The sequence below is a fragment of the Camelus bactrianus genome, chromosome 25 (genome assembly GCF_048773025.1).
Source record: "Camelus bactrianus isolate YW-2024 breed Bactrian camel chromosome 25, ASM4877302v1, whole genome shotgun sequence".
Classification (NCBI taxonomy): Eukaryota; Metazoa; Chordata; class Mammalia; order Artiodactyla; family Camelidae; genus Camelus; species Camelus bactrianus.
Genome location: NC_133563.1, coordinates 35618868 through 35643264, shown reverse-complemented (window position 1 = coordinate 35643264; position 24397 = coordinate 35618868). Strand labels below are relative to the sequence as shown.

General features: G+C 52.5%; 1 protein-coding gene across 1 annotated transcript in view; it reads left to right on the top strand.

Annotated features, from left to right (window-relative positions):
* Nucleotides 1-10663, top strand: part of KCNK9 (potassium two pore domain channel subfamily K member 9) — a 91752-nt gene extending 81089 nt beyond the window's left edge. The window contains exon 2 of the mRNA XM_074353141.1: nucleotides 25-10663. Coding sequence (XP_074209242.1) covers nucleotides 25-866 — 842 coding nt within the window. The 3' untranslated portion in view covers nucleotides 867-10663. The remainder of the gene's footprint in view (nucleotides 1-24) is intronic.
* Nucleotides 10664-24397: the final 13734 nt, after the last annotated feature.

Genomic DNA, 24397 nt, shown 5'->3' with positions numbered 1-24397 from the left:
CTGTTTTCTCACCTCCTCTCCCAGGTTATGGGCACGCTGCTCCCGGCACCGACGCGGGCAAGGCCTTCTGCATGTTCTACGCCGTGCTGGGCATCCCGCTGACGCTGGTCATGTTCCAGAGCCTGGGCGAGCGGATGAACACATTCGTGCGCTACCTGCTGAAGCGCATGAAGAGGTGCTGCGGCATGCGCAACACGGAGGTGTCCATGGAGAACATGGTGACCGTGGGCTTCTTCTCCTGCATGGGGACGCTGTGCATCGGGGCGGCTGCCTTCTCCCAGTGCGAAGAGTGGAGCTTCTTCCACGCCTACTACTACTGCTTTATCACGTTGACTACCATTGGGTTTGGGGACTACGTCGCCCTGCAGACCAAGGGCGCCCTACAGAAGAAGCCACTCTATGTGGCCTTTAGCTTTATGTATATCCTCGTGGGGCTGACGGTCATCGGGGCCTTCCTCAACCTGGTGGTCCTCAGGTTCCTGACCATGAACAGCGAGGACGAGCGGCGGGACGCCGAGGAGAGGGCATCCCTTGCTGGAAACCGCAACAGCATGGTCATCCACATCCCGGAGGAGGCGCGGCAGGGCCGGCCCCGCTACAAAGCGGACGTCGCGGACCTGCAGTCCGTGTGCTCCTGCACGTGCTACCGCCCGCAGGAATACGGTGGCCGCTTGGCGGCACACCAGAACTCCTTCAGCGCCAAGCTTGCCCCCCAGTACTTCCACTCCATCTCTTACAAGATCGAGGAGATCTCACCAAGCACATTAAAAAACAGCCTCTTCCCATCCCCCATCAGCTCCATTTCTCCCGGGTTACACAGCTTTACTGACAACCACAGGCTCATGAGACGGCGGAAGTCCATCTAGGGTGTGGGAGGGAAACACAAACAGAAAAAGTCACTTGTCATAGTTGACGTTCAGTCTCATTGGCCCCACGTGTCTTTTCTTGTTTATTTATTGTTGTTATCTTTTATTATTATTGTCATCGCTTTTTCTTTCTGTCCTCCCTTCTTGGTTTCGTTTCCTCCCCACCGTTCCAGTGAGACAGAGCCGGCCAAAGGGAAAAGAAAGGCCCGTCTTCCTCTGAAACTCGCATCTGAGCATGAAGCATGGATTTCTTCCTTCTTCCCAGCGAAGTATGCCTTACATTTCTGCCCAACCTGCCCCATCTCTGGGGTGGCTTTCCCAGGACAGGTGTGAGACCAAGACAAGGAGACAGAGCTGAGAGGATACCCAACCCAAAGTTGCACACCCAGCTGAGAGCCTTGAGCGCCCACCGACAGTGGTGTCTCTGACCCAACTCCTCTCTCTTTCCCTTCCCAAGCAGCAGGTGGCCGTATGTGTGTGGTCTGAGAGTGTGTGAGTGAATGCACACACCAGTGTGCTTGTGTATATGTGTGTGTGGTGTGTGTGTGGGTGTGTGGTGTGTGCACCGTGTGACCAAATGGAAAGTATCAGGTATTTAGCTTTCTTTTCCATCACAGTTTTTTTTAATAACCTGCTTTTGGCTGCTTCCAAACAGAAAAATGGGAAAACAAAACCTATGAAGTTTTTGATTTATCATCTTGCCAAATCAAGCATGTTCCATAAGCAGTCTTTATCCCAGATGTGTCATGATCACATTTTTAAAATGCTAGGTTCTAAATTATATTAGCTTCTTTTTAGGGGGTGGGTGGGCAAGAAGACATGGATCATTTTAGCTTGCCAGTTCAAAAATTTTTAACAAGCATGCACTTTGTTAAACTGGTATGCGTTATCAACACAAGAAAAGAAAACTAGCAATGGAATAATCAAAAGCCAATAATTTATTAGAGATACTTTTAATTTTACCATCTTCTGTTCCAACAATTTTCCGTGCAACTGGAAGTATCAGGGGAAACTGGAAAATTGTTGCAACTACAGAGTACCTATTTTATTATTTCTTATTTATGTGATGATGATGATGATCTGTGCAGCGTCTACCTACATGAGTAAGAATTACAGTTTGGGATGCTTGGATGAGAATGGGTATTTGTCAGTGGATGTTGGATGTGGTTTCTTTTCCTAATTAAAAAAAAAGACAGGGCATTCCTCATTTTAAAGAATATATATAATGTATTTTAAGAAAGATTGTCTTTAATTGCATTTGATCTGTAAATAAGGGAACGTTGATGTTGGTCTCAGGAAGAGTTTAGAGGCAAGGAACTGTGTCTTGGTCTGCTGGGAACTTGTCAGTCTCAGGGGATGATTTTTTCTGAATAGTGGAGAAATTCCTCCCCACTCTCAATAGGGGATGATGCAAAAGGGAAGGCCTGCTAGTCTCCTGGGGCCCAGTTAGGCTATTGAATGTGGCACATTGGAGGCCCTTCTCATGACAGGAATAAAGGAAGGTCTAACCTCCAACTTCAGAGGGGCTTGTCATTTCCCTCATCACTGTCTCTGCCGTTTCTAAAAATCAGCCACCCTTGCACTTATTTCTCATAAACTCAAATTCTTGGCTCTTGGCTGGAAATGAGCATTGGCTGTGCTGCTTAGAAGGAACAGTGGGCTCTCCCAGAATGGAGGAGCAGCTCCCTGGAAAGAGCAGCCCTACAAGGTTTCCTAAAGAGATGGCTCCAGGTGCATCCGTCCCAAGCATCTGGGCCGTTGGACAGAACACAGCACTCAAGATTCCTCTGAGGGGACGTGCACTTTAATGCTACATCCCATGTTGAAAATGGCCCCGTCGTCCAGGACACGGGGCCTGTGGAAGGAGTCTGGGAACCTCAGGTTCTTGAGGCCAAAGTGGACAGTTATCAGTCTTCAAGGTCATATCCATTAACTCATTTTTAAGATTTTTTTTTTTTAATTTTAAGGCTCTAAAATCTGTCTAGAAAATAGAGACAGTTGTTCTTTAATTTTTTTTTCCTCTTGGAAGAACATTTTGGCTACTGGGGGTCAGCGGTGCAGAAGTGCTATGCGTATTAGCAGAGCGCTTCATGCTCTGGGGGGGTGGGGAGGCTGCTTGGAGCACATGTAGGGTTTCTCCTGAAAACTTTTGTAAGATTTGCCCTTGGTGGAGGGAGGGTCATCATCTTTAATCCATAAAAGAAACGGAGGCGCTGAGAATGAGTGGTTTGCTCCCTGTCACAGAGCTGGTCCTTGGTAGAACTGAGACATTACTTCAGTCTGGACCCCAAAAGGGTCCAAGAAGCTGACTGCCGCACCACAGCATCCTCATTCAGCCCTCAGATGAGGGAACCAGCTTCTCTTTCTCCACAGGTAGATGCACCAGGCCCTTGGAGTCCATTAGAGGAACGTGGGTTCAACCCTTCATTCAGAACTGGTTCCCCCACCAGTGTACAGTGGTCATAAAGTGGCCTACTTCTGCTTGAATGCTTCCAGTGACAGGGAGCTCCTCACTTCACAGGGAGATCTAGAAAACATCCCAAAATCTTTTTCCGCAGAGCTGACTCTCCTTTATGGGCTTAAGATGGGTAGCATGAAGTCTTTTCTGTTTGTGGGATGACCACTAACTTAAGCATCTGAAACAACTTGGAATTAGTCTTGGTTCCATATCCCTCCTGTTTCTTCTGCCCTTTGCCACCAGCTCAGCCTTCTCTAGGACACTCACCGAGTCTTGTCTTCTGTGTCTTCTGAAGTGAAACACCCTTGTTTATGCTCAGAGTGTTCAGGGGGTGGAGGTGAGCCTTGGTTTGCTTCCCTTGTGATGCCCATCTTTTCCTCAGATGGTCCATCTCTTCCCTACCCTGGTCTCTGGCCAAGGAGTCCTTTAGGTGGATCCAGCGAGGGCCTCTGATGGAGGCAATGAGTCAAGCCTTCTCCGGGGTTCTCCTCTTTTGATAAAGCAGGATGGGGCATCTCCACCTGGAGCTTGGCCCACTTGATCAGTACTGGAATCCTCAAAAGCCAGGAGGACGCCTACTCTGAGTCACCTTGCTGAGGTCCCTCATGTTCAGAGAAGGAAACTGAAGTCCAGAAAGGCTGGACACAAGGCTGAGGTCCCACAGCCAGAACCGAGGTATTCCCCGCTTGTTCCTCTTTCTGCCGCTTTGCCGGCTGCTGCGACTGAATGGCCCTGCTGCTGGACTTCGCAGCACCTCAGGCTCAGGTCTCCTCCTCCCTCACACCTGCTGGTGTTTTTCTTTCAGCCCAGGTTTCCCACACCCATCTTCCAGTTGACCACACCCACTCTGATGGGGAAGAAATCACCAGGTTGTTTGGATTCAGGCTTCAGCTTCTGTTAGAATGAGCTGAGGAAGAGCCACATCCCCCAGAATCACAGGAGGGTGGCCTGCCACCCAGGCCCGGGTGGGGCGAGAAATCAGCGTGGCCGGTAGGTACTTGACAAGGCTTTGGACGCTCACTTGAACGCTTTCCCACTAGGCAATCTCAGCCGTCCCCTCCATTAAAGGACAGAAGGAAGGTGGGGAGTGGTATCGATCATTCCCAACAGCTCTGGGTGTCACGTTTTCTAGAGACCAGCCCATTTTAATCTTTATGTCACCCACCCGGGGTGGAAGGTGCTGTCACACCATTGGCCTGCTGGACTCTTTACATAGGAGTGAAGCAGCCTGTCTGGGTTCTGAGGTGCCCGGCTAGCCCCAGAGCTGGGGTCAGAGCTCTTCCTTTCCATCTGCATTTGTCCTGAAACCCAGGCAGCAGCCTCTTAAACACAGCGGGCTGCCTGGTGCTCGAAATTTAAACGCTCTCTCTGAAGCATCTGTTGAGCTCCCACTGTGCCTCGCTGACTGGGAGAAGGGTGTCTGTACTTCGGAGTGATCACAGCAGGCTGAAGCCCAGGAAGCCCACTGGGTCCCTAACCCTTCCAGGAGAGGAGACAAGTGGGGACGGACTAGCCCAGGAGGCCTCTCCTTTGCAGGTGCTCGCGGAGCCCGTCCATACAGAAGGGGGCGCTGACTGCTGACTCGTGGCCCACTGTTTGGCCTCTGCACACGGGGCTCCGATTGGGAAATTATCTGGATGGTAAAGCAGACGCCCACAGACAAGTCCAGGCAGGCCGGTCTTCTCTGCCTCCAGATATGAAAGCCTTGTGGGTCCTGAGTCCCACTGACTCCTGATCGCTGGCTGCTGGAAGCTGGAGAGAAGGCTTTAGAGGCATTTACTGTCTGTGAGTTGAGTTGGAGAGGAAGGTAGGGGAGCAAAAGATGATTAAAAAGGAAAGCCACCCATCGCCGAGGTTTTTGGCCCTACGTCTTTCTGCAGTCTTCTTTTAAAATAAGGCCCTAGGTAGTGTTCCCATTAAGGCATCCATGGAGGTGGGAGGTCTGCGGCCTGTGCCGGAATGTGTCCCTTCTCTTGGTGGGATGGGTGTGGTCATCTGTCAATCATTCCAGTGAGTTGTGTCATCGTTCTGAAAAGGAGAGGGACGTGGGGCCCCTCATGCAGGCCTGCTGCCTGGGGGGCTCAAGTGTGTTTCTTACAGTCATGGTTTGTGTGGGACCCCAGAAGCATGCCGGGCTTACAAGGAGAGGGTGGCAGGGCAGGGACCCCACTCACTCCTCCTGCTTCCCTGGGCTCCTGGAAGTCAGCTCCCCTCCCTGGGCCATGGCGGGCCAGCTTGGTGGACTCGCTGCACATTTAGCCTGACATGAGTTTGATCGATGAAGACATTTGGCCTGGATGTCCTGGTCACTGGGCACATTTGAGGGTTAAGCCACAAAAATGAAAATGAAAACCAAACCCCATTTTGTCTGGCAGGGCTCTGGCGGCGGGGAAGCTGGGGGACAAGCGGGGGCGCTGAGAGCAGTGTTGTTGTGCAAACCAAGGCTGCGCGTGCGGCGGGCTCCCTGAAGCCCTGGGCGGAAATCTGTTTCCTGTGGCTGCGTCTTGAGCGCACCTTGGGAGAGGCGACCGTTTCAGAGAAGGGAAGCTCTCACTCTGATCCCCGCCCGCCCCCACCAACTTCGTTCTGAAGCGTCCAGATCTACAGAAGAGTTGAGAAAGTGTGGCGAGCTCCCGCCTGCCTTGCACCCGGGCTCGCCAGCCTTCAGCGCTCTGCCGCGTTTGCTCAGCCCCCTCCCACCCCGACCCCTCCGCTCCCGCAACCACACAGGGAGGTACTGGGAGGATGAAGTGATGTCTGCAGCCTTTGAGTGGTTTAGTCAAAGGGAAACTTGTTTCTCTCCCAGGAACAAGAGCGTTCTCTTTGGTACCAGGGCCATTTTCACCTCTAAGAAGTTGAGCATCTGTACAACGATATCATCTAAGGCACCCCCCGTAGTCACATTTCCCCAGTTGTCCCCAAAATATCCTCCAGAGCTTTTTTGTGGATCTGAGGACAGTCCAGGACTGCCTCCCACGTTGCTTGTTCGCGTGCCCCAGACGCCCCCAGTCTAGGACATTCTCCACTAGTTTTGTTTTTCATGATGTTGCCATTTTGGAGCTTGGGCCAGGCTTCTTGTGGGCTGCCCCACGATCTGTCTCTGTTTCCTCAGGTTAAGGAATTTAGGGAAGAGGACAGCGTAGGTGACATTATGAGTCATGCGTTTGGGAAATCTGGCTCTCTGGAGACCTCTGTGATTACCTCTTTCACTGTAGATAAATGAGGCATGCCAAATGCTGCTCTCCGCTGTTGGAGACACTAATGGAAGCTTCAGGAGGAGGTCCAGGAGCCCTGGACGCTGGGTCTCGTCGCTAAAGCCAAGCAAGTCCCTGCTATTTCTGACCTCTCACGTGACTTTCTCTTCTGTGCTGAGCGTCAGCAATCTTCTCCCCAAACACCTGTGGCGATGGTCCAGCTGTAAATAGACATAAAGCGCACGGCCATTCTGTCCCCGACTAAAGAGCCAGCCGGTGCGAGCCAGCGGGCTGGAGGTGAGGGCGCCTGTGAGCCAGTGGGGCGCTTGGGCACCCAGCCGCGTGAGTGGTCACGGTGACCGAGCCTTTCCTGTCACTGCTAGAAGTGAGATCTGTTGTTGTGGCGCTGCTCGTGGCCAGGAAGGGTTAAAACTTGTGCCCTCTGTTTGAGATGGTTCTTGGCGCTGGCGAGTTCTAGTCTGTGTACACTGGCCTTCTCAGTTCTGGTAACGAAAAGCAATCTACCTGCTTCTATTTGATCAGGAACACCTGCCCATGCTGATGCCCACCTGTCCAGGCTGTTTCTGCCACCTGGAAGGGCTCCCTGCTGCTCCCCAGCATGGAGGTGGACACGGGACCATCTCACACACCATCCTTTAAAAGCTTCTCCTATTTGCTCCACAAGGGACTCAGGGAGGCCCTGCTCTGGGGTCGCCAGTCCTTTCTATCGTGGACGAACACACTGAGAAGCCACCCTCTGACTGCCCTGGCCTTCAGAGCTGCGAAGCCCAGGCAGCACCCAGAGAGGGGAATAGACAGTCGGACTCCCAGCATCCAACCTAAATGCCCGTTCATCGCTTTCATCAGGCATGTCTTAAGTTCAATGCAGGCATTTGCTCCTTCCGCGGAAACCGATGCACATCTGTGAGATGAAAACCATCCTCCCGCTGCCCGGCAGAGCTGGGTGTGTCGTGTGCAGTAGGGCATTTCCCACAGAGCAGGTGGCAGGCTTGTGACATTGCACCCTTTTGGAGATTGCATGTAAACCCGGCTGCAGAGCGGCTGCAGGGACAGCACGTGATGGCACTTACCGGGCACCTGCCCTGAGCCAGGTACTGAGCCGGTGTTCTCACATTGTTCGCATTTCTCGCAAAGCCCAGTCCAAGTCTCCTACAAGGTTATTCTGGGGCATTTGACTTGCAGTCAAAATATGGAAGGAACTAATCAGCCTGATGGAGGAACTCAGGCAGGGCTTCACGGAGGAATTGGCTTTTGATAATCTTTGAGGAGAACCTTGGAGGAGCAAGTGGGCACTGTTTTAGGCGAGGCACGGACGTATGAAAGTGCAGGGAGTGCAGATTTCATCCACTGATCAGTGGGCTCTTGCCACAGCGCCACGCCTGACGGATGAGGCAGTGAAGTGTCAAGGCCCTTCACAAGTTGGTCACATGCTAAGTCATCCCTGCCATTCTTATGCTCAGGAAGCTTCCATGGCTCCCCAGTGCCCTCACACAAGGTTATTTCAAGGTCCTTCAGTCTAATAGCCATAGCCTGAGTCTTGGGCTCCTTGGAGGAGCTAGCCATCCTAATGTCCCTTTGGGTCCTCCTTTAATAATAAAAGTCTGCAAGTAGATCCTGTCCCATCTCTCTGAGCCTTTGTTTCCTCTTTTGTGAACGAGGGTCTGGAAGGGTGGATTTTCCCAGAAGGACTGGGGTTGGAAACTAGTCCAGTTTCTTGGAGACCTCTGCCATCCAGAGAGCAGCTCTCAGTCTTGAAAAGGGAAGTCTTGTGACGTTTAGCCATAAACCTTGGACACTAGAAACAAAACCTCAGCTTTGCCTCTCCCAGCTCCTCGGCGTTGGGAGGTGGAGAACTCAGGGCCCTTTGTAAGAGCCGGACAGTGGCTTCCCTTCCTTCCTCTTTGTTATCGGGCCACGTGGCCTCCGGCAAGTCACTTCCTAGCCTCTTCTACGAAGGAAGAAATGGTCAGGGGAGAAGCAGGTGTCTCCCAGACAGGTGCTGGAGAAGACAAAAGGGGATAAGTTCATGCACCAGGTCCTTGGTGGGCAGTTCCGTGGGCGGCGGGGTGGCCAAGGGCCCCCGCATAGGGTTCCTAAGCTGGGCCAGCTCCTTCCTCCTGGGGAGTCTCCTCCTTGCACTGGAAGGACTAGGTCTTCCCCCAGCTCCTCTGACCCTTCCATTAACAGCTTCTTGCTTGTGGCCCTGCTCTCAGCCCCCAGATGCTTGGCTGTGGTGTGGGCGGGACGTTTTCTAGTGAGCCGAAGCCCACCTTGCCCCCACCAGCCTTGTGGGAAGCCCTCCCTTTTCTTACCCTGAGAGGAAAAAGCCCCTGAGGTGCGAGGCAGCAGCAGGGAGACGCTGCAGTCCTGCCCAGTTGATTCATTATCCAGTGATGGTTTACAGAGCATCTGAGCATTTGCCACCAGCCAACCTCAGCGAGAGGCCACTGTGGTCAACCGGACGCCCACGCTTCCTGGCCTCATAAGGCTAAAATTCCTAGGACCACACACGTCCAAGATGCAGAGGGTCTAGAAACAGAGTCAGATGAGCAGGTATTGAAACCAAAACACGGCCCGGCCACCCCTGCATTTTCTTGAGCTGAATTTTAAAAGTTGGGTTGAAAAAGAAAAATCCAATGAAAGGAAAAACACGATTAGCGGGAACCCAACGAAGCAGAACCCACAATTACCACAACTTCTCTATAATTTGATGGCTTCTCGGAGAAGAACACACCCTTGAAACAGGCTAATTATATATCTGCTTGTTCAGCCCACAAATAGCATTTTGACAGCCACTGGGGGCTGGAAGGGACCTCCAGAGGCCACCTCAGTCCACCCTCTGCTTTATCAGAAATCTCCACGGCATAGGTAAGGCATTGAATTAGGGGAAATGATGTTATTGAGCAAAATTTAGACGGGAAACAAGACTAACCCCAGCTAGAGGACCTGAGGCTCTCATGTCCATAAGTGTCGATCAGAAGGCTTGCAGTTAAACACAGGAGACCGAGGCAAAGACGGCAAAGAGGAGGAGTAGGTTTTAAACTACTGAGCTCATCACGGAGGAAGAATTTCTAGTCTATTCCCAGCAGGCCAGGAAATGGCTGATGCTCCCTCTAAGACGGACCCTTTGTAACTTCAGCCAACTGTGTATCCTCGTGCCTCAGAACCGTGACAATTTAGAGTCTTTTGTGGCCCCAGGCGTAGGAGTGAAGCTTGAGTGAACTGCAGACTCACACCCATGAAGGTGACCGGCGCACAGGCACGGGGCTCATCCTGGGGGCGGGGGTGCGGGGGGCGGGTCCGCGCGGCTTCGTCGGGGGCGCGTGTGTGCACCGACTGGGTATCTTTGGATCTCTGGATTTTTCTCTTTGTTGGCATTGCTGGAATTTTCATGAGTGTGGTAAGAGGACCTGGGTTAGTTCTGTTGGTGGTGCTGCTGGAGGGCTTCCAGAACATTCCCCAGGGCGAGATGGGAGTCAGGCAACCTCCACCAGAAGCTGGGTCAGCCTGGCCACTTTCCAGGAGGATGGAATGGCTTGTCCCGAACCCCTAGCAGGGACCTCCCTTCCCACGTCGGTGGGCGTTTGGGATTTGGATGACAGGCCCAACCGCGGTCAAGGCATCAGACCTTTGGTGGGAAGCCACACCAGATTTGGCAAAACCAGTGACTCCAACTGGACCACAGTGAACCAAATTCAAAGCAGCCTACTGTTCCTGTTTGTTTTCCTTTCGTTTCTCCTCTCTGCCTTCTCCGCCTGCGGAGAGGGCGCCTTCACAAATGGCCTTAGAATGCCGTTCTGAAGTTTGACAGAATGAGACAACCACCAAGTGAATATCAGAAGCATTTATTACTGCAGCTTAACCTGAAGAATGAAAAACAAAAAAAAACAAAACAAAACCAGAACTGTATCACCAATGTTTACAAGTCCAAGTAGACATCCAGCCCGTGTAAAAATGTAACTAATGCAAGGGATTGCATCTTTCTTTTGTAACGAATGCACTAAGCAACCCTGTATATATTTTACAAAGTCTTTACAGAAAAGGAAAGAACCATTTACTGTAGTGTTGCAAACTAATGCACTTTTCTAATTTTTTCATTAAAATCTCTATGGCACGTTTGCAAATGTGTCTTGGTCCTCCTTCACTAAGAAAGCTGAGAAAAGGGTCACTGTAGTCCGGGCCCTCCCTGCCTTTAAGCCACATTTCCTAAAGCAAGGTGGACAGTCAAAACTGGGCCCCAGTTTGCTCACTGGTCCCCCGCACCTCGGGCAGGCCTGCTAAGAAGACTTGCCCCTGAAAATCCTGGCCAGGACCTCAAGTACGCTGAGACCCGATTTGGAGGGTCTCCAAAGGAATCAAGAGTTCAAAACATGAGACGACCCCTTTTGCCCTTTTCCAGCTGTCTGTGTGTCTGTGTACGTGGAGAAAAGAAGGAAGACAGGAGACCTTACGTCTGTGCCAGAGGCCAGACCTGCCCCTGACTACGTGCTGCGGCTGCTGGGGCGTTAGGGGCTTCTGACGACACCTGTGTTCCAGAGGCCTGGGCATCACGGAACTGTCTGCGGGGTCCAGGGTCAGAGCTTCCTGGAGGGCAGAGGTCCTCTGATTTGGGCATCCACCCCAGGGGCTCCTGAGAACACAGATTGCAGGGCCCCACCCTCGGTGTGGGTCCTGGATGGGCCAAGAGTACGCGTGTCTAACAAAGCCTCAGGCGTGCGTATGCTGCTGAGGTCAGGGCCAGGTCTCCCCTGTGCTGTCCCAGCTTGGATTAGGGGGCGATCCCGCGCAAAAGCGCATCATGGCCGCAGGTGGAGCCCCGCAAGCCAGGCCCCTCTCTGCCCGTCTCGTAGGACATGCACCTTCAGCGAGCACCTGCTGCCTGCTCGGCTCTGTTCTGCTTCCCCAGAACAGAGGCTCAGACAGGGAACAGACCTGAGCCTGGTGAGAGCCTTGACTCCTAATGATTTACATCGTGTCACTGCAGCTTGTCCCCCCGCTAGCACACCTTCTTTCAGGAGCTGGGTCTTCTCAGCCAGGGATTGGCCAACTTTCTCTGTCAAGAGCCAGATAGGACCATTTTAGACTTACTGCAGCCCCCCCAGAGGGCAGAGCCTGAGCATGAACCCCAGGCCAGCATCAGCGAGTGCTCCGGCATGGGGTGGGCTAGTGGACCCATGCAGGATGTAGTTTTAAGTAGAATGTGACTGCGAGGTGCAAGTCTCCTAGAAAGGCCAGAGCAACTCCCTGCACGCATGTCCTGCAGAGCCGGGCAAGGCTCTTGGCGCCCTCCCGTTCTTCCTATATGCCTCCCACCCCGTCTCTGGCTTCCAGTCATGGGCCAGGCCCCGAGGGACAAGCTCATGGCCCAGAGATGAATTGAAAAACATAAGATGTTTGGAGGGAGCGCCAGGCTTGGGGTCAGTGGTGCAGCCTGACAGCCTTTCCAAGTCCCTGCCGTGGCGTTAGGAGGTCTGTGGACTCAGCTATTGAATTGCCTGAAGCTCAAGTCTACTGTCTTAGCAGCTCTGGTCAACTCAGCCCCAGGCAGACCAAGAGTTGTGTTGAAAAACAAACTCAAACAGCCCAGGGGCGCAGGGCTCCCTCACCTGGCCCCCCCTGCCGGGCTGGGCACAGTGGCCGGTGGGTGGCTGCCCCCAGATCAGCGCCCCAGTCCTAGGTGGCAATGCTGCTTGACCTCACTGCACCACGGGTGCCCCGTGTGCAAAAAGGGACTTCGGAGGGATTATTGTTAACATCACCCCATGGGTCAGGGTACCTACTGGGATAATATATGCAGTGCTCATAACAAATGCCAGCTGTGTGCCAGCGCCGTTCTGAGACCCTGATTGTGTGGTGGTTATTCTCGGTTCTGCTGTGTGCATTCCACACACGCTCCCTTTGGCTGTGTGTCTACCATGTGCTGTATGTCTCATATGAATAGTGACTTCCTGTGTGTTTATTCCTCTGGCGCCTGCCCCCTTTTGCTCCTTCTTCTGATAATAGTCCAGACTTGAGCCATAATCTGACCCAGAACCCCTTGAGTGAATGAGAGGCCAGGTGCCTTTGAGGAAGGACCCTGGTACATGGCCAAAAATGTATGCTATTAAATCTCCCTTCCAGCCTTCCCTGAAGGGACCTGCGGCTGTTTACCAGGGTGACTCTGCAGTGGGGAAAGGGAGACGTTCAGACTTTTGAGGGGATTCCTGCACACTGGTTCTGAGCTGACATTAATTCCAAGAGACCCAAAACATCCCTGTGGCCCACCCGTCAGAGCAAGAGCTTATCCAGGTCAGGTGATCAGTGAGGTCCAGTCTGTCTCACAGTGGGTCCATCCAAGTCAGCACACATGCATGCATGTGTGTGTCGCTTCAGGTTCTGGAATGCATCATTGGATAGACACACCCGACAATGGCAAGGTCCTCACATTGTTAATAGACCTTGTCCCCAGCCACAGGGGTGCTCTGTCATCCAGGCTGGGTTAGTTACAACACCGCGTCCCCTGGGCCACCACGGTGATCGCTCCAGGCTTGAACATGTGACCCAGATCAGCCAGTGGGAGCCTTCCCTCTTCTTCCCCAGCAGGAGCTGGCGGGGCTGAGGGGACGACCTGTGCCTGCCGGCTGCTGTGGCTGGGGCCTCTCAACGCAGGTGGGCTGAGAGGATGAAGCCGGCATCCAGACGTCTCACAGAAGCCCTGCGTCAAGTTTTCCCTGCAGCCAGGCCTACCCTTGCCTTTTCTACTGGCCGATGATATAAGCTAATGAACTCCAACAAGCCAGTGAAAACTTGAGCTTGACTCTAGGGTCCCGAGTCAAATGCTGGGCTGGGAATCCTCCGTTGTCCCATTGAAATCTCTCTCTACCTCGATCCACTCTGCTCTGTGTCCATGGAAACAAACCTGTGTGGCTTCCATTTAGATTTGGCCAGTGGGGAGCGCTGGCATGAGGGGTGGAGGGAAGAACATGTATTCCCTCCGTTGCCCTTTGGAGACCTGGGGTCGGAGTGTTTTCTGTAGCAGGTGTTCCAGCCTCTGCCGGGCGGCCCTCTCCCCACGACCTCTGGTCCCCAGGTTCTCAGCTGCTCCTCTTCCCTTGGCCCAGGGATAATGCTGCCCTGATGTTATCAGCTCCTGGTACTGCACGATCCTTTATGGCTTCTTTATACTCTAAGTTTTTGAAAATTGTTGCTTCATTAAACTATTCTCAAATCACCCAACATGAGGATGCATTCTCCCTCCTGGTGGGCCCTGCCAGCTACGTACACGACATGATTGCTTCACCCAGACCCCTCGGTCTAAGTGGACAAAATGTCATCACGAGATGATCTCAACCCGAGAGCTGGGGGCACGCCTCCGCCCTGGCTTCTGACTCACGTGCGCAGCACATAGGTCTGTGCTTTACAGCTTCAGTAAGTGGGATCACAGAGGATACACCCACTAGTGTCCTGCTTCTTTTGCTTATTTGTAAACTTCGTCCCTGTTACATGCCTTTGTGGTGTGTGGCCATTCTGTGAACGTGCCGGTCTACTGTAGATGGACATTTTTTCTAGCTTTTGGCTATTATTAATTACACAGATATGAACATATTGGAACGTGTCTCTTGGATTACAAAAGCAGCCGCGTTGCTGCACCACCGGAAGACTCTAAGGATGAATTTACGCATCCCTTGCGCTTTTCCAGAGCCCCGCCCACATTTGTGTACTGCCTGACTCTCACCCTAAGCCTCTGATTTCTACAGCGCTCGTGCCATCGCCACCTCCCTGAAGCCCGATGGACACAGCTGTTGGGACGGGGAGTGGTTCCCAGAGCAGAGTCGCAGGGATGGGAACCAGGTACTGCTGCTTTGATCTGAGCAGATTAGGAGGCACTGACGATTCAGGTGCCCAGCGGCTCGTCCTGTGGCGGCTGAGTTACAACGCGAACTGAGCTCACAGCCCTAGGGCTTCTTATGTTAAATTAGAGCTACACCCAAGTGGAGGCTCAGGTCCTACATCTACCTCATTTTTCACTTTGGTTTTCTGTAATTAATTAGTAATATCTGGATCCCAGTTCCAGCTTCCAGGAGAGAGACTGATGGGCTGGCCTTGGCTTGGGCTCACGCATCTGTGGCTAGCTAGCATTTTGGTGCCCAATTAAAGGTAGCCATGATGGCTGATGGCAGAGGAAATTTCTGCATAAAGAAAAAATATTACAGGTTTGCAGAGGTTAAAGGGGGCAGGAATGAGGGTGGTAAACTCATCATCTCAAGGGCCCTGCTTCTTCCCGCCAACGACCAGTCTTGCTGTGTCTTACCTTCTTCCTGCCCCCATCAGACTCCCTCGGCCACGACCTGCTCTCTCATAATACGACTGACCATCTGTGCAGATCACGTGGCCAAGTTGCTTTCAAAATTAGCACCTATTACCTGCTAAGAGAAAGGCGGAGAGGCTGAGACTGAGAGTGGAGGAATGGGCAGCGGAGCACGTGGAGGGGGCTACGGGGAGGACCTGGGGTTTCCCAACAGCCACTTTGGTGCTCACCTGCAAAATGGGAAGACTGCTTCCCCGGCCCAGGCGGCACGTGTGTTACACTGAGACGCAGCCCAGTGGGCATAAGATGTGCTGAGCAGGTGGTACCTTCATGGAAGACAGTCTCCCCTTCCCGTGCATGCTTTGCAGAACCATAGCTTGGTAAGGATAAGCCCCATTTCCATCTCTAAGCAGCACAGCTCCTCGCCTGTGGTCCACCGCCCCTGGGCAGCACGCAACAGGCACAGCTGGGTGCAGCAGCTCCCGGAGTTTTACGTGCCAGGCCAAGGGGCGTGCAACGAAGGGCCCAATCAGACACCCCTGTGCTGACCAAAGAGGCCAGAATACTAACGAGAGGAAGGAAGGTCACACTCCATGGATGTACTTAGCACATGCCTGGTCCTTCATACACGAAACCATGTATTTATTGAGTATCTAAGCAAGGTGAGCTAAGTTTTTTTTTTAATCTTTTCACTTTTCTCTTTTTCTCCTTTTTTTTTTAAGCAGGAGGAGGTAATTAGGTTTATCTATCTATTTATTTTTTATATGGAGGAACTGAGGATTGAACCCATGCTAAGCATGCTAAGCACACATTACACCACTGAGCTACACCCTCCCCAGAAGGTAAGCTCAGTTTTGAGCCCCATTTTTTAAAATTTAATTCATTGAGGAGATAGTTATTGAGAGCCCATTCTATGATAGGCATTGCACTCAGGTCTTGGGGACACCCAAGAATACTGGACACAGACGCTTTGCGGGGCTTATATCTCGTGTGGGGTGAGAAAAAATTAAACAGAAATAGGTAAATGAAACAGTTCATCTGAAGGTGTGGTCATGATCAGAGGAGGAAAGGAATGAGAAAGAGGGACTTGGCGCCTCAGCGGGAGGCAGGTGGCAGGTAAAAAGGGTGGCCAGGGCTGATCTCATTGGAAAGGTGAATTTTGAACAAATGTGAGCAAAGGCTTCAGGAGGAAAGGAATCAGCCAAGCAGACGGGTGGAGAGCGTTCCAGCAGAGGGGCCGTCTAGAGCAGAGGGCGTGGCTGGTGTGTTCCAGGCCCTGGGGAGGCTGGCAGGGCTGCATTCATCAGCGTTCTTTAGATACACAACCTCTGCCTGCCTCATTCCCAGGTCTCCCACGGCCAAGCAGCCTCAGGCATGCCTCGTCCTCCACCGTCTTTCTCCTGGGTTCAGATGAGGACTTCAGCAGATGCCATCTCTGGTGTAGACATCCATAGAACTGCGCATTGAGAGCACCCCACCTGCCGGTTCTCCCCTCTCTTCACAGACCGGGGTTTGCGACAGTGGGGGATATAACATGCGCCCATAAGGCGACATCATTGGATTCGTCCCTTGCAGGGTTATGGCTGAGAATGCAGGGACAACTTCTTGCTGGAGACTTTGGGGTGGACCTGGTGTTCCCGCTCAGTCAGGTGTGCTGGGGACAGCAAATGTCCGGCCCACAGTCCCCTCTGCTCCCCCCTGCCCCTGACAGACATCCGAGATCTGCTGTCACATGCCTGGCGTGGGTGCCAGTTCCCACTGACTGGCAGTGATGGCCTGGAGGAGGGTCCTGAGGGAGGAGATCACCACTGATGGGTGTGATCTTGGAGGGCTGAGAGACCCCACCCCCAGCAGCCCAGCTGCCCCTGACTTCCTAGTGCTCGGGGTGGCCAGCTCCAACGCGGCTCTGGGCTGCAGTGCCAGGAACAGCTCTGTGAGCTCTTTCCTCCCGTTGCTCCCCTAGGAAGCTCCACCCACCCCGTGCTCCCCTTCAGGTGGTAACGGGGCCGATGCTTCCCTGGGGGAACACACCTCCCTCGCCTTGGCCTGTCCAGCCCACTCCCTCCCAGCATCAGTACTCAAATCAGAACTCCGATTTTCTGCACTTCCTAGCCAGTGCCTCTTCTGTGGCCCCTCTGCCAGGGTCCCTGGCCCCTGGGGCCTGGTTTGGGGTGAGGCCAGCCCAGTGAGGGGGGTAGGAAGGGAGGGTGTGTATTCACTGCTCAGAGCAGATGGTGCTGGCTTGCACAGCCGCCCCGCGAGCCGTGGGGTCCCCACAGAACCATCAGAGAAGCAAGTCAGCTTGCTGGGCCTCCTGCGTTGCCCTGTTGCCATGGCAACGCCCCGGAGCAGCACCAGGAATAGATGGTTTTTAAAGAGGGAGGGGTGGGTGGTGTCTTATAAAATGTATTAGTGGGTTGAGGGGGAAGGGACCTTCCCTGAGGGATTCTCTGAGTGGACACAGGAGCCTGGGATGCCCACCCCCCCCCCCCCCGCCAGTGCAGAGCTGCCCCCTTCCACCCTGTCAAGCCAGCGAGCAGCTCTTCCTTCTTGAGACAGATGTCCGCTGCTTGCGGGCGGCAGTGCTGGGCACCATGGGGAGGGAGGTACGAAGCACAGGGGCACATGGGGTGGGCAATTAAGACCCATTCACCCCTGGGTCCTGGAGGCCAGGGCTCCCTCTGGGCCACACAGCCTTGCATAATTAAAGGTGAAACAAAGCAAGGGCTTGGGGTCAGAAGGGCCTGGGTCCTAATCCTGGGTTTTCTCTTCTTGCTGAGTAAGCCCAGGCAAGTCCCTCAGCCTCTCAAAGGTTCAGTGCTGTTCTCAGCCAGGGGCCAGCCAGAGAAGCAGAGCCAGGAGAAGAGCTGCGTTAAGAGGCTTATTGCCAGCAGCTGGTTTCCATGATTGTGGGGTCCGGCCTGAAACGCCTGGAGTCCATAGGGCAGACCATCCAGAAGGGCAGGCTGGAATTCTCCAGCTCGGGCTGAAGCTGCTGTCCACATGCAGAAGCTTTTTCTCTATCAAGGGGCCCCCAGCGCAGCTTTTGAGGCCTTTCAAAGGACTGGATCAGCCCCACCCAGATTCTGTAGGGTGATCCTTTTTACCTGAAGTCGGCTGGTGATGGTCTTTACTCACATCTACAACAACACCTAGATTAGTGTTTGGCTGAGTCACTGGAGGACCGCAGCCAGGTTGGCACCTTTGGAGGAAGGGCCTGGTTTGGCCCTGGCCTCTTGCACTCAGGCTTCAAGGCTCCATTCTGGAATAACTTCCTTATGGGTGTGTGTGCAGGCTGTTCTCCAGGTGTATTCTCTGCCCACCCCTCCCCTGCTCTGTGTCCCGGAATGCCGACCCTGTGAACTTCATCATCCAGGTTCCCTCTGGCTTCTAGCTGGAGTTGGTCAATGGGAGACACTGGTAGGAGATGAGAGGGTGAGAAGAGAGATAATTGGGGTACATGCTAAGCGTGACCCCCTCCCTGCCTTGCTGTGGAACAGTAGTGGCCCTTCTCTATGGGCTCTGTCAACACCACCTACCCTTTTCCCCCGACCCTTCAAGGCCCCAGAGTGAAAAAGGCTTCCCACAGTTCCTGGACCCTTGGTGCCTCACCACCCCTCCCTGGTTCCCCTAACTCTGCCTTTATCTCTATTAATGGTCCCTTAATTACTCTCTCTCCAAGGAAACCCTTTGGGCATTCCGTCTGTCTCCTGCTGGAGACTCGTAGGCCTGGGGACTGCTAGATGGCCGACCACCCTGGGTGATGAAAGGTGTCTACAGGAATTGAGGCAGGGGGAGATCAGGCCACTCCAACCTCTGCCGAAGGACAACACGCTTTATGAGCCCATGAAGTGATCAGCTGGATCTGATCCCCCGGGTGTGTGACGGACAAAGGGGGGTGCCAAAGTCATCCCAGTCTTCCCAGGACACTCCTAGCTTTAACATTAGATGTCCCTCCTTTGCAGGCTTCCCCGTCCCAGGCAGACGGGGCAGGTGGTCTCCCCTGGAGCGAAGTCACCCTGCTTCTGCTGTGAGGGATGCTCACTGGCCTTGCCACTCTGGGGGTTCCCAAACGCATCCCCAGGATCCCTGCTCTGGGCTTCTCGGAGGAGGTGAGGTCAACTCAGCCAGCAGAGACGGAGCCCCAGAGGGAAGTGGGCAGCCAGGCAGGCCCTCTGCACCCGTCCAGCCTCACCGGGACCTTTTTGCCTGGACGTGCCACTTCCTTCAGCGATTGTCTCTGAGAACTGGCTGGGTCTAATTGCTTGGCAGATTGTAGCCCCAGGGCCCAGCACAATTACTGAGTATTCAATAATAATTAAAAGACAATGAGATAAGGCACTCCTCCTCTGTGCCTCTCACTGTAGGATCTGTACTCCCCTGGGCACGCTTAATCGCTGTAATGACGTTGTCGACTTACAAGCCACCTCCTCTTTAAGTCCTGACAGGGAGGGCTGAACCAGTGTGTGTCTGATCGGCGATGCCAGGCAGGAGGTGGCCCCCATTTGCACATGCTTTTCCCTTTGCCTGGGCATCCTTCGCCTCACTGCTAAGCCTGGTACCTACCCTCATGGCTCAGCAAACCACCCACTAAGAGCTCACTCCATGCCAGGCGTCCTCAGGAGCTGGGCAGACAGCACTGAAACAGACCGGCAGAGCAGACTGGTAGCTCCAGGGTTTGCCCTGTGCCTGTCACCACCCCACTCTGCACATTGTCTCTAGGACCAGAACAATGTCATGTGGAGAAACCCCTCCTCAGGACCCACGCCCTGAGGCCTGGAGGTGACTTTGAGGCATTTATCACACTCGATTCCACCCACCACTGACATGTCAAGTCTCAGAAGGGAGCCGCTGATCACTGTCTGCTCTGCATCAGATCGGAGCCTCTCAAACACTAGAGTCCACCTTCTCTGGTCGATGACAACTCCCCACCACCAGGCTACTGCTGTTCTAAGCCAGTGAGAAGCCATGAATAGGTTTTGGGTGGAGGAAGGCCATTGCCTGAATTATTGGCCACGGACGGCAGGACACTGCAAATCTTGCTCGGCCTCCAACACACTCCCTATTCTCCAGCTACCATGGTCTTCTCTTGGCGTCTTCAGGGCCCCAAGTGTCCTCCTGACTCGGTGCCTGGGCCCCGCTCTTTGGTCTGCATGGACAGCCCTCTCCTGGGGCCTGGTCAGCTCCTGCTCATCCTTCAAGTCTCAGAGATGGCTGCCTTGGCCGTACCCGCTCAACATCCCCTCTGTTTTCCTCTTGTGTTCTCTTGTAATGCCCTGGACTTTCCTCTCATAGCACTTGTGAAAACGTGTAAGAAGACAGTAACCAGATATGGCTCCCAGCTCTGACAGCAGACTCTACAGCGCGGTCATTGCTGTGTCTTCAGGGCCTGGCAGCAGGGTGCCCATGACTACAGCAGGCACTCGGTGATCGCTGATTTAAATGAATACGTAAACGAAGACAGTGGAAGAGAAATATAGACATTTGGAGAGTCATCGTGTGTAGAAAACGGGTTTTCCTCTCTTGTTTCATTCACTCCTGAACCTCAGACAGAACGACATGTCTAGGGCAGTCACTCTGCACCAGGCACTCTGAGTGCCTTACATCCATCATCTCGTTTAATCGTCACCACTCTGCAAGGTGAACACTATTATCATCCCGACACAGGAGGAAACTGGGGCACAGAAAGAGTAAATAATCCTAAACAACTTGCAAGGCTGCAGAGACAGCCCCAGTGGGATAAAACGGTAGGTGGTTTCTCCAGGTCTTCAATTCAATGATCATAAAAATGGAGAAAAGAGGTAGGCTTGTCCAGTCTGCAGACAGAGTCAAAACACCAAACTTCTGGTTCTCTGACTTCTTCAGGGATTCAGATGCCTTATTCTAGACACCGACCTACTTTTTTGCGGGGAGAGGGGAGCAATCATTGGAACGCAAATCTCATGCTTGCTTTTGGTAGAAATACATCATCATAAACCCTAAGTTTCTTTGATTTCATCTTAATTAAAATTTGGGTGAACCCAGGGTGAGAGGGCATGTAACTCAAGTGATACAGTGCACGCTTAGCACACGTGAGGTCCTGGGGTCAATCTCTAGTACCTCCTCGAAGAATAAAATGAACCTCATTACCTCCCCCCACCCAAAACATTTGGTTGAACCCACAGACCACAAAATTCACCTGTCAGTTAACGAGGATCCCTTTGGAAGATAACGTGTGTATTGAAGGTGTTCACACACATGCTTTGAAAAAGCAAAGCACTGGGTTAGCCAGCCGTTAGTTTTAATTTAGAAAGAAAGAAAAGAGTCAGCAAGTATTTGCACAGTAGTGCCTGTAACATTTAAATGTAAGCTGTACTTGCTGTGAAGTTGTCGTTGTAAAATTCTGAAGGAAAATGACTTATAGTCTAGAACTCTATGCCAAGCAAAACCGTCGTGTGCGATGATGTGGTGTAGAAACACTTTCACGCTGCGTCCTGGGTCTTACTAGTGACGGCAGCAGATCTCTTGGTAACTCTTTACTCTTCTCCGGTCCAGGGTGTTTGGTACATGGCAGTCATGCTGGGTCTTTCCCTTCTTGTGTGTTTTTGTCTCTTGTGTCCCACTTTCTCTATGTACTCCATTGCTTTGTTGGCGCATACCCTCCCGGAGCTTTCTGCAAAATGGTTACATGGAGGGAAAAGTCCTGGAAAAATTGCTCTGTAAAAAAATTTGTCTTTATTTTTCCATTGTAATTGTTTGAACAGGAATAGAATTTTGGGTGAGAAGTTACATTTATCTTCAAATTCTTAGAAGTATAGCTCTAGAGTGCTGCCTCCTAGTGTTGCTGTTGGGAAGTCTAAAGCCATTTGTATATCTGTTCCTTTCTTCTGGAAGTATAATCTCCTTTTCCATCTCTATGGCTCTTTAATCTCATGATAATGTGTAGCAATTGGTATGCAGGGAACTTGGACAGTTCTTTCAGCCTCGAAAGTCATGTCCTTCATTTCTGAGAAAACATTTTTAAAAGCTTTCATTAATGATTTCTTCTCTGGTTTCCCTTTCTGGAAGTTCACATCTGGTATCTCCCAGGATGGTCTTTTAATATTCTCATTTTGCCTTCTATTAGTCATCTCTTTGTTTTTTGCTTATTTCCTGGAGATTTCCTCAAAAATTGTTCTGCAGCATCCTATTGAGGTTTTCATGTCTACCTTTATTTTCAAATTCCCAAAGTTCTTTTGTTCTGTAACATATTCTCCCTTAAAAAATTACATTCTGTTTAATGTCAACAGTGTCTCTGAGGACAGTAATGTTCCCCCCACACACACATTCCTTCTTGCTTTGTCACAATCATTTCAACTTTGTCTAACAAAAAAGCAGAGACCAAAATAAGCAGGAGAAAAAATTTTCCTCAGGTTTCTGGTAATCTTTGGTTGTTGGCTTATGTTTAAGATTGGGGGACAATGTTTTTACGGGGTCTCTGAGCACAGGGTGGAACTCACTGACCGTGAACTTCAATGTAGGATGATCTATCTAGCAGGGCCTTCTCGGGGAGGAATCCCTGAAGTCGGTCAAAGTTCCCAGAGCGTACTCTTCCCAGCTCCTCGGAGGGGCTGACGTGGGGCCGCCAGCGGCTAGGAGAGGAACCGAATGCCTCGCTGCTCAGTGTGCACGTGCCCATGCATTGCCCTAGTTCTCCACCAGCACTGCTTCCCCTAAGTGTTCATGCGCCCTCCAGATCAGAGATTCTGCTTTACTCACTCCGGTGAATGAACTTCCAGTCTTGGAGGAGTCCGTGTTGGACAGACATGCCGAGCCCTAGTACCTCCCACGTTGTTCAGTCCCAGTGGCTGCCTGGGCAGAGGGTAGCCACAGATCGAACACTGAGATGGGTTCTGAAACACCATGCTGGAAGCTTCCAGGGATCAGCTCTATTTATAGCTGAATGGCTAGTTCTTTCTTGAAGGGAGAGCTGGGGCTACGTCTCCATGGCTCACAGGGATGGGGGAGAGAGGAGGCACTAGGAGCTAGCTTCCTGATCCTTTCTTCCCTCATTGCCCATCTGAGGGGGAGGGCGAGGGTCCCTAAAGCCCCGCATGTTCACATTTTCAAGGCTGGGACAGCACAGTACAAAGGCTTAAAAGCCTTTCAATGAAGGTGAGGTGGGTATTCTTGTCTGATGATTCTGCATCATAGTGCTAGTCTTTCCCCACAGGCTGATCAACACCCAAGTTCAAGACAACTTTCATGGAGGCCCTGGAAATAATAGCCAAGAAGAGACTTTCTTGGAGTCCTGCCAAGGAAGTGAGGCACAGCCCGGGATGGGAAGGGCCTCAAGGAATCAGTGGTCATGGTAATAATTTCCAATGGCCAAATGTACTGTGTGCCTGGTACCTTATGTCCATAGTTTATATTTCCATCTGTCATCTCCATTTTACACGTGTGTCATCTCCACAGGTCTCACAATAAAAACGACACGCACTCCAATCACTGACTCCCACCACTTTACAGACAAGGAAACTAAGGGTCAGATAGATGAGCTGCTACTTGCAGGATGAATGAGAGGCATGTAGAGAGAAGGGGCTGGGTGGGGCTGTCTGGGCAGAGGGAAGAGTGTGGGCAAACACATGGAGGGTGTCTGGAGGAGCCACCAGCAGGCTGAGGGTAGCCGGAGAGAGGACGAGGCAGGAGGGGGAAGGGCCTGGAGAGCCAGCAAGGCCCCATCTTAAGTGCTCCGTAGACGACAGTGGGGCTTGGACTAGGTGACATCTGCAGCCACACTGGTAATCCCAAGGGACACATTCTTTCAGCACAGCAGTGCTGGACAGCTCCAAGCCCTTGTCCCCATCAGCCTCAGGTACGTTGACCCTCTGCTTTTCCTGAAGCCAGAGAAGGCTGCTCAGCCATGTGAAGGCATAAACTTGCATGGAGGGAGGAGTCAGCTTCCCTGAGGAGTAGGCCAAGTGTAGCCCCAATTCCTGGACGCCCAGGCACGCCTCAGGCCTGGAGGATGGTGAAAATGGCAGAGGCAGCCAGTAGGCATGGGAAGCCCCTGTGACCCATGAGGTGAGGCAGCCTCCATCTGGCACATCCAGGGCCCATTACAACCTAAATCTGTCCCAGGGACGTTCACCCATTCCTCAGTTCCCCGGGGAAGTCAGGGCTGTACTATCTGGCCACTAGATGGCAAGGGTGAAAATGTGGGGTTATTATTATTCTTTTAAGCTCTAAACATAAGCATTTGCTCTCCTCTCAACATGTTCTCAGAAACCCTGGAAAGCCGAGGCAGATGATACGCAGATCTGAGCCAGTGCAAGTGATGATGCAGGAGTGTGGGCTGGGAAGGCAGGCCTGGACTCCATCCCCAGGCCCCCTTCATGGTCTGGGGGCCTGGCCCAGTCACAGGAAAACAGGGGGAATTACTCTTACAGTAACCTCATGAGGCATGTGTAGAGGAAGGGCCCATCCCTGTGCCTGGACCACAGTGAATAATCATCCTTGTCGCCAGCCAGAGGCATTTGTTCCCCCATCCCTGGAATGCAAGGCCAGGCTTCCCAAAGCTGAGAAGAAGCCAGCCTTTGCATGAGAATTTAGT